At 33.4% G+C, this 10,815-nt stretch overlaps 1 protein-coding gene across 5 annotated transcripts; it reads right to left on the bottom strand.

The window, feature by feature from the left end:
• On the bottom strand, positions 2,326 to 10,815 carry LOC107643768 (uridine-cytidine kinase C). 5 transcript variants are annotated; one of them, XM_021124196.1, is made up of 12 exons: positions 10,720 to 10,815; positions 9,366 to 9,719; positions 8,432 to 8,546; positions 7,876 to 8,071; positions 7,682 to 7,795; positions 7,390 to 7,563; positions 5,046 to 5,240; positions 4,552 to 4,674; positions 4,366 to 4,487; positions 3,761 to 3,881; positions 3,391 to 3,663; positions 2,326 to 2,797 (listed from the first exon to the last, which is right to left on the bottom strand). In XM_021124196.1, the coding sequence occupies exons 2-12, from the start codon at positions 9,700 to 9,702 to the stop codon at positions 2,576 to 2,578; spliced, it is 1,992 nt and encodes a 663-aa protein (XP_020979855.1). In that variant the 5' UTR covers positions 9,703 to 9,719; positions 10,720 to 10,815; the 3' UTR covers positions 2,326 to 2,575. The 5 variants fall into 5 exon arrangements, with proteins under 5 accessions (XP_020979855.1, XP_016202986.1, XP_020979858.1 ...); XM_016347500.2 differs by having other exon boundaries at positions 2,347 to 2,797; positions 10,700 to 10,815; XM_021124199.1 differs by lacking the exon at positions 10,720 to 10,815 and adding an exon at positions 8,836 to 9,116 and having other exon boundaries at positions 2,347 to 2,797; positions 7,876 to 8,093; positions 9,366 to 9,720.

Here is a 10,815-nt window from a genome sequence, read left to right on the forward strand (position 1 = left end):
GATGTGTGCTACTGTTTTCAGTTTAGCCATTCAACAGAAAGTGATAGGGCACTGAAAAATAGAAATTGAGAAGTAGCTAAACAATACAGTGTAGTCAAGTCTCAAGAGTGAAGGAAACAATTAAAAAGTAAATTCATTGTTAAGAGTCATGTTGATCTCTTCAGTTTTATTTTACCTTATTTTAAAAATAAGGAACGAAGATATAAGAGTGAGAATTGGAGTAGCACCAATTGTAGAAAAAATGGTAGAATCGCATCTCAGGTGGTTTGGACATGTGAGAAAAAGACCGACAGAACACCCAAACAGGAGGGTGGATGAGATGGAAGATAGACAACAGGTGAAAGGCAGAGAAAAACCTAAGAAGACCATCCATGAGGTGGTCAAACGAAATCTACATGTAAACGGTCTCTCTGTAGACATAATACATGATAGAGCTCAATGATATCGTTTGACCCATGTAGTCGACTCCACCTAGTGGGACATGGCTTTGTTGTTGTTGTACAAATCTTTGTCTGATAAAAAATTAGTTTTGATTATGAGTTTTGTCTATATTAATTAGTTGTTGGACTTTAGTTTTGATTGTGCTAAAAAATTTTGATTATGAGCTTTAATTATATGTTTTGCCTTTAATTAACTAATTATGTTAGAAATAAGGGAAGAAATGAGGTTGGGGGCAAGGTGTTTGATTAAAGGAAAAAGATCCTTTAAAGTAACAATGTTAAGAAAATAGTAAAGTGATGCTTTAATCATCTTTAAATTTGTAACATTTATGATCTGTGAGTCTCACTATCTTAACTCAATGGTGATTAATGATGTACTTTTTTCTCTAAAGTGACAATACAATTTTAGAGGAGGCGGATCCTTGATTAAATACTTCGAAGAGAGTTGAATTGAATGGAGGAGGGTGATAGTTTCTCTGCGTTGAATGTATGAGTAAATTAGTAAATTTACACTTTATAAATATTTTTTAACATTTACTGTTAATAAAAACTTAATTACAAAATTTAATATGGTATAGGGACTCAATTGAAAAAAAATACAGGGATCTAATTAAAAATTTGATAAAACTATAGGGACCGACAGAGTAATTAAACTTTTTTTTTAATTAGGGATATTTTGGTAATAAAAAATAAAATTTTAGTAAAAAAGACGATTTCAAAACTAAGTTAAACAATTTTGTAAACAAAAAAATGATAAAAACAAAAAATATTTTCAACTCCTACCTTACGAACCAAAATCGTACTTAACCCTAATAAATAATTCAAGAAGATACATAAGCTAATTGAAGTTGGTGTATTAAGTATATCATTGACTTTTGCTCTTAATCTTTGCAATATACCATCAGCTAAACAATTTTAAATGCTTATCACAATAGTTGTTTAGATGTTCCATTAACCTTGCATCCCTATTTTCTTTGGTCACTTTAATGCCTGCAAAAAACAATTTATTTGAGAAAAGAATAAATCGATCTCTGATTTTTTGGTTCATGGATATATAAATCCTCGAATATTTAAATGTCTGCACATCAAAAGGTCAAAGACCTATTTATTTTTTTTCTCTTATTTATTAAATAACTATACTCAACAAAAACCATTATCAAGTGCATAATACTTGTTTACAACATTTACATTGTCTTAACTCTCAACCATAGTTATTAAAACCGAATCGGACCGACCGATTCGACTGTAAAACCGATAAATCGAATCTTATATCGGTTCGATTCGATACTTAAACAGTATATGACAGAAAATCAGTACGAACCGATAAAAATCGATCCGATCAAACTGCTTAAAATTGAAAATTTTCTTAAAAATGCTTGAGGTGGGGTTCAAACCCCTCTCATTAATGACAAAGATGCCATTCACGGCCATCAAATTATCATGCTTCTTATTAATATATTTATAAATTATAATACATATAGATATCTTTTATCAAATAGTTTACTTCTATTTAATTTATTTTAATTTTAATTATAAACTCACTCATTCTTAAATTAATTATATTTTTATTTAACAATAATTATAAAATATTTTTAAAATATTAATAAAAATATATATTTTAAATTTTAATTTTAAATTTTTTATTATTTTTTATTTTTTATTTACATAAAACCAAGTCAACCAATTTAACGGGTGACCCAATAGCCTTGACAGACTCGTTTCCGACAACTATGCTGTCAACTGTCTTGTGTTCCCTGCATTTTCTCGATCTCAATTAATTGTCTCCAGTGACCAAATTGACTAGATTCAATTTGATCTTGCCTTATTATGTGAAGATTTAACAATATAAGCCATGGTTAAAAAAAGAGCATTCACGAGCTGAAAATAAAGATTCTGAAAGAGACCATTTCCTTGTAAATTAAATTTTTGAAATATGGAATGAAATTGTGTCAACAAAGTAAAGCCCACCATGTTACAAAATTTCAGGCGGGCATGATCCCCTCACCCACCCTCAAATGACCTTCAAATGCTGCCACCAGAATCTAAGACATTTTTAACTGTCAATGCTTCAACACCTTTCTAAGAAGGGTTGCATGAAAAATACTAATTTTGACTAGTGTATATATGTAGTGGAATCATTTCCTGGTCAATAACCCCTTCATCAAGAATATCCCCAAACAACCAACCGTCACTGCAGCCATAACACGAGTTCCAGTGGAATCTGAATCACCAGCGATGCTCTTCCTGCTGCTGGTTCTTGTTTGATGAGACTTTTCACCCAAGCTCCCCCGGAGAAGATTATTGAGGTTGTCCAATTGGTGCATGATCTGACGCTGACTGCGCGCTATACCTGATATCTGATGAGCATTCAATTCAAAAGTCAGTACCTCAATGATTTAGAATGTTTATAAGAATGAGCAGGGTTTCACCAATTGCACTAAAGCCAGAAGGCAACTGCTCAACGTCTTAGGGGTAAACAGAAGTCTAGTATTGGACAATATATAAGACTTTCAACGGTTGCCACTGTATTTAAACACTTGCTAATTGGTCATAAAATAGATGGAATAACATAATACCAAGAACAAAGATAATTCTTAGTTTTTACCAGCATCAGGTTAAATAACTGCCTTTGGGGATAGAATACAAACAACATAAGTTGAATCAAACAATGTCAAGTAACAAGAAAGTATTTATAAAAATGGTAGAAATGTACAAAAACCATAAATACATGCACATATAAGATAATTGTATTTCAACTTATTTCCATTTATGGAACCTACAACTTTTCACGTATCTGCACATTATTTAGCATGGAAAATCATACTACATAAGACGAATATATATTATCAAAACCGTTTAAAGTAGTCCTTTCAGAAAATTTCCGCTACAAGAAATCATGTGTAAAATATAGCATGAAATAGAGATTCGACATTGGACTAAGAAACAATACCTCATCTAGTAAAGGAGAATCTTTAGCTAATTGTGATGAAGATGAGGAATTAGTCAATTTAGATCCAGTTAGGGAACCATTTCCCAAACTAGTGATAAAGTATGAGGTGGGAGCAGAACCACTGCAGGCCTCAGCCTGAAGCGACATATTTTGTTGGCTTGGGGAACTTTTTTTTATGGTTAACTTGGTATTCAGCTCTTCAATACGACTTGTAAAGTCATCCATTCTATCGTTGAGGGCAGAAATTTGATTCGAAAGCTGGTTGATGGCTCCCTACAAAATATTAGGTGTATGATAGCCAAAAGCAAATAGTTACTTGGGTGAAGTCTGAGACACAAGTGATCTTTTAAATTCAAGTAACTGAGTTTACCTGAGTTGCAGTTGTTGAAGAATCGGAATTTCTTTCACCAAAACCTCGGTTTTTAGCAGCATATCCAGTAACTTTGGCTAAATTTTTGTCCCTTTGATTTGTATATGACTGTGACATTCCACTGTTGAAGAGAGACAGTATCATACCTCAGCCATTTCCAATGAAGAACATAACAATTTTCCTTGAGAAATTAAACCTAGCCCTACCTAGATTTAGGGGAACTCACATGCCTTCCCTCTACTTTGAAAATCTTTAAAATCCTACCTCACCTTTCAGATAGCACAAGATATGTTTAATACGTCTTCGTTAAATCATGTAACTATCCAAATCAACCACATTGGTAAAACAATTAGTCGCCAACCCCTCTCTCCACTCTCCACTCTCCCACACAGTTGATGAATAGTTTCACTGATTTACAATTTATCTAATGAATGATGTACGGCTATGATTTTTTACCAATTGAGTTTATAAAGGGTCAACAAATAGATTGGCTCCAAGAAGCAACAACCCCATTGGGCACTGATAAAAGTCAAATTCTTACTAGAACCATATAAGCAATATCTCCTAAAGTGGTTTCTCTTAATGTATTCTTGGAAAATATTTACCTTCTCATGTATTTATTTCTCAATGCAACCCTATCTGCAGAGGCTCTAGAAAGTGCTTCTTTGGGGCTTGAAACCAAATCCTCATCTAGGCTGAGCTTTGTCTTTAAATCATCTGGTAGGGCCTGTGGAACAGTTAGAGAATGCTGACATAGAATCGCATTATTTACAGATGGTCAGTTGTCATACCATAACTTCGTTTACAAGCTTTTCAAGTTGAATTTGCTCGATGTAGGTCCGAGGAATGTAGGAGCCTTCCAGACCCAGCTGTTGTCCTATGTATTGTATAACTAAGCGATCTCTTCCTTGCACCTATTTATTATTAAGTTCCAAACAAAAGTTTAATTATAAAAGAACACAATGTTGAAGAAGGGGTAGGATATCCAGGTATAGATGCATGAGTTATAGCTGTAACATCAAAAGGATAAATTACGTAACAACTAAATGGACATCAATCCCTATAAACGTTAGCTGGAGGAATACCATTAAATGTGATGCACTGAGCAGCAAAGGAAAGCCAAAAGAGAGTAATCTTATCCTATGAAAGCATTATTACATTAACAACCAAAAATCCAAGAGATATAACTAGGAAAAACAAAACATGTCTGACCTGAACATAATTGTCAATTTATTAGCATAGAGAAGAATGACAGTATTGTATTATAAACTTATAATAGCATTACCTGAACATAATGTCGATTTAGCTGCTCAAGCCAATCTAGTTTCACACAAACCCTATCATCAGAAAAGACATGGCTGTTTCTCTTAAGGATAGTGGCTATCGTGTATCCCAGAGCCATTAATCCACCAAGAAGTCGCACGCTGACCTCAAAAGTAATTCTTGGTGAAATTACAAATGGATTATCAGTCACCCACTCCTGAAGATCACAAGCCAACAATTAGAATGAATGAATCAAAAAATAGAAAATTAGAGAAATATAGCATTCACAATACTGAAGATATTAAAAATCGTATAACATGCCAAGACTAAGAAATATCAATAGCCACACTCCGAAAGAAAAACAGAAAGTTGCTATTCTCGCTAACCAAGAAACTATGACCATTTATATTCCAATTTACCAAAAAAGAAGGCCAATCTACCACTATTGTCCCCTAAAGTATTTATACCATAAACTTCTAGACTCATAAAACCAAATTTGAAGAAACAGAAGAATTAATAATGTTCAGTTTTCATATAGAAACAACAAAAGTGGCATTCATCAGTAAAACTAGCTGTAGAGTATTTAGGAGGCACAAAAATAAATTATGTCCATGAGTTATATTATTCACTGCAGAATTTCTTTCCTGTGCATGCTTTTCAATAGACATTTGGCCTTATTGCGGATGTATAATGGAAAGCATTTATTTGCATCCCCCACCCCCTCGGTTTGAGTATTTAACTTCTGCATTTTCAATACTGAGGAATATATCTAACCCTCCACTCCAGCACTTATTCTTCTTCAGATTTAGTTTTGTTTTTATCTATAAAAAAGTATACAGATCAACTTCTTATCCAAGTCAATACAACAACAAAGCCTTGTGAAGAGATGTTCCTGACAGAAGACCTTATTTCAGATTATAAAAATCTAATGTTATCTACTTTAGCACCTGTAACAATGCAGCAACGAAATCATCTATCTTCTTCAAAAAAAAAAAAGTGCTAATCTTACTTAGTCAAATATTAGAATACAATCATATACACCAATCAAAGAGTTAGTATAACAGATTAGTCTTAGAAACTCTAGGCAAAACAAATCCTTTAAAAGATTGAATTGAACCCACAAATACATTTATAATTTTATTTCAGTTGGATAGAAATATGTTTCAGTGTTGGAAATTTTTTTTCTTAAAAGAAGAAATTTCTTAGATGAAAGCAGGAGAAAGAAGTTCACAAGAATGGAGGATAAGAAACACTCAACAAAGCAAACCACTTGAGGAAAAATATAATCATGGAAAGAAACTCCTATATATATATATATATAGGAGTCATTGGAGAAGAACTCTTGCCTCTCAATTCTCAAACACCTTTGCATAGTCAAAATGTTTATGCCATGCAAATAACTTGATCCCATAACAAATAGAGAGGTGATGAAGTAGGTTGAAGATAGATAAATCTCAATTATACCACCCGAAGTCCCATAAACTGCATATTGCCACAATTTAACTGATGTAACTGTAGGAAATAATAAGTAACGTTAAACAATTATTACACTATAGACACGTCTTGACACCAATGAAGTGGATAATAAGTGTGTCAGTCTAACGTCCGTGGTCAAAACCGAGGGCACACAATTTTTTGATCATGTTGGATGTGTTTGATTCTGCACAGATAATATTAGGAATTGCCACACACACTCTCCAATCGTGAACAGAGTAGTCAAATTTCAATATTTTAGTGCATGCTTAAGCATTAAATGATTCATAAAAGCTAATATTGAGCCTATTTGCTATTTGGCTCATTTGGCTGTTGGTGTGAACAGCAGATTTTCCCTCCGAATACATATTTAAAGGAACACAAGCAAGGTAGCAATATTTCTATAACCACCAAGATTTAATTTTACCCATTTCCTGTGCTTTTCATAAAACAAAGGCATCCTAATTATTTGTGTCAAACAACAAGAAATGTTTCGCTATAAACAAGTACCATATACTCGACTTCTCATACTCGGTATGCACTAGTTCTCGGTTGACATAAATTAAATGTATAAATGTGTTCGTGGTTCAATCTAAACAGTAAACACAAATACACACACACACACACACTCATACATCCTCTAATTATTATCCTAATACTTGAAGAGTTAAATATTTGATTATATATGTTATTTTTTGAAAACATCAAAAAGGTGAAAAAAAAAATTCAAACCATTATTTAGAAATTAGGAGGATGAGTTAAGACTTCTATCATTTTTCTAATAATAGTAACAGCTATTTCCTCATATATATAATTAATATCCATATCAATGAGCAACCAGGTCACTTCAGAATATAAAATTTAAACAAGAATCTGAAACAGATGAAGCTTACCTCAAACATGAGACTGTATTTCCCCTCCTTATTTCGCATCCTTAAATATGATTGGCAAGTTTCTGGATCCTCACCAGGTGGTAAAAGATATATGTCATAAGTCTGCTCTGTGGTTTCATTAAAATCTTCAGATAGAACAGCCTTAATTTGATCCGGATCTACCTTCCTTGCTGACTAGAAGAAATGATACGATTTTTATTTTCATTAACGTGGAATCAGACATAAGCACCAAAATCAACAGGACTATCTTCTTTTTTTTTTTGTTGACATAAAAAGTTATGCTGAGATTAACCTTCAATATATAAGTAGGACTCTGGAACCCAGTAAATGGGTTGAATTTGTTGATGATTTTTATATGTGCTGTCTGGAGATCTGGCTCAATAAATGCCTTGTACATTGGATATACCTGCAGAATAATACACTTAAGCACTTCTGGAAACAATTATTTTCTGTTTCTGTATAAAAAGCAGTTGTAAAGCTAGGAACCGTCTCAGATATTTGATGAATGATTTCTTCAGGTTCTTGACCAGCCCGTTGTATGTCACGTATAACTCGCTTTACAAGGTCAAGGTGAACTCCACCTGTAACAGATACTCGAAGGTCTAGTAGAGGTCGCAGCTTCTCACTCAAGGCATAGATGCCCTCTATAATTACAATTCTGGAGTTTGGCGGTTCTACTGTCCTGTAAGAAGGGCTCATTTTAGCTTGAAATTCAAGGAATACAAGCCAAAATGGAGTGAGAGTATCCTAAATCAATTGGGAAAAATTTTAAATTAAATTAATTCTACACTTCATCTTTATATTCTAAGCACCTCACAGATCAGATAATAAATTAAAGGCTAATGTTCAACAACAGTAGTGGCTGCATCCCTAGACAATTAACTGCAGACTACAAATTAATGCCAACAATATACACAATTTAGCTTTATTTTATCTCTCTACCAAATAGTCTTCACCAATCACTCCCCTGAAATCAACACTTTCCCAACTTTGAAAAGATATGCAAACTATCCAGATACTCAAGATAGTTTAGAATTTTAACCTGTATCCTGTACGTGAGCTGGACTTGAAATCATATATGGGAACCTGAACTGGCTTTCCATCCTTTAGATCTTGTAGGTTTTGGAGCAATGTGTCGTAATCTGTTAACCGAGGATCTGCACATATGGATAGCAGAGTTGACAAGATTGGTTCCCTATCTTAAAAATTTTCATCTAAGTTTAAAAATCATAATAACCAAAGCATTTAAAAGATACAAAAAAATTTTATTTTGAAGATGAGGTAAATCATTGCATGACATAGGGAATACTGATTAGCTCACCTTCCCAAAGCAGAAAACGTAATACTTTTAAGGGAAGTGTACCTCACCAAGGCAGTAGGAAGGTCAAAAGAAATAACATATCTCCGTATTTGGATATGAGCTTTAGGGAAAAATAGCTGAATTACCTTTATGCCATCTTCGCAAGAATTCATTTTATTGCAATATCATTTGTTTTAATTTAACCTTATCTTATCAACCATTGAGTCTTCTGTCTTATTGGTTTCCGCCACCCTTAGGCCTTAGTACCTACTTATTTATTGCAGGGAATTCCTATACTCATACAGCCTTACTGTTCTACACATGGCTTAAACATCTCAAATCCAAGTTTTAATCTTTCAGCGCAGATGCTCGACTTTTCAGCAGAGTCAGTAATGTCAATATCCAATAAGGATACTCCCCCCTCCCCCTGCCAAAAGAAAAAGAAACCCCAAACCCCAACCAAAAAAGAGAAAAATCATTTTACAATATTCAGAGGCTGAAAAAGAAATTATTTAATAATAAGACTAAGACTATAATTGAGCACCCACACCATTCCAGGCTCCAACCCTTAGAGAATAATTACATTCATTCATGTTTTGTAGTCAGTATCCTGTTAATGCACCATAGAAAGAATGCTAAAAGCATCATATAAGAGAATGCCAAAATGATAGTTTACCATCAAAGTTTCCATCAACAATTCGACTAGAATCATTGTAATTGTCCATCGAAATGACTGTAATGCTGGGCATGAAGCCAAGTATCTTTTCAGTAAACACAGTCTTCCCAGCCCCTGAAGGACCTGCCACCCCCACCAATATTATTCCATCATTCTTTTGGGCTAACATTTGGCATGCACGAATTACTATGAAAAATCCCTTTTCAAATGATAATTGATCTTGGATTGATGCAACCTCATAGCGATCAGAATCTTTCCTTTTAACTAAGTGAACTTGATCTTTCAAAAGGCCAAGACGTTTATGATGGGAATCAGCACCAGAAGTGTCATTTGCCATTGAACAATTCTGGATTTCTTTTGTAGAGTCCCAAAAAATAAAAATAAAAAAATATTATTGTTAAATAACTAAATAAATACATAGTGTAACATCCATGTTATTGCCACAAACATATCTTTCTATAGCTCATATATCAAACCAAATATTTTCCAACATAAATCACGAAAGTATCCTTGTATTATTTGCATCCTTTCAATAAATATTATTTTTAAGCACAACAATCACCAAATTAACCCTACAGAGGTGGAAATTATACTAGTAATGACTGAAAATAAGAATTATTGTTTTCATTCATTTTCTACAAAGTAGTCACAAAGCAGGGCATTAACATTGGATAAGATTGCATATACCAAACCTGGAATCAAAAGTATTGAAAATTTATATTGATATATGATCTAAATACATAATCACTGGAGCCCTTGCTGGATTAAGTTTGCATTATTATAGCTTAACATGAAATCTAGCAGCTCTATCACAAGAATAAATAACCATAAAACATTGCATTTCTGATCCTATATACCCGAGAAAACAAAATTTCAAAAACAATCACAAGTTTTATATGTTGCCACGAGAAACATTAGACTTTGATTGACAAAGATACAAAAAATTTTCTCTCTAAACTGCTGACCAGAGAGCTTAGTAGTTCAGTATCATGTTACCATATGTCCAACACAAACACCATCTTCCATTACCAACCAAAACCAGAAAAAAATGAGAATTTCAGCACTTTGTTCCCAAAAATAAGCAATTAATTGAACCACAAACTCTAAACAAGATGGAAAGGATCACGCACATAACCACAATAATAATTCTTTAAAAAAGAAGACACAGACAGAAGTTGTGCCCAAGCAAAGAAAAACCCATAGAACGGGATTCAAGAGCTGTGGATCCAAAACAATACGAAAGAAGCCGAAAAATTCCAAAAAACTTCCACAAGGAAAACAAAAATACCAAGGAAGAGAATGCAAATCTAAATTGATCCAATATGCACACTTACGATGATCAGATAGCACTCACCAAAGGTCCTTCAATGGGGAGTAAAGAGTAATAGTGACTTCAGCAACAGAAATAACAATCACCGCTCAGAAATGAAGCCATGATTTTTTTCAAGGT

The sequence above is a fragment of the Arachis ipaensis genome, chromosome B05, assembly GCF_000816755.2.
Source record: "Arachis ipaensis cultivar K30076 chromosome B05, Araip1.1, whole genome shotgun sequence".
NCBI classification, from domain to species: Eukaryota; Viridiplantae; Streptophyta; class Magnoliopsida; order Fabales; family Fabaceae; genus Arachis; species Arachis ipaensis.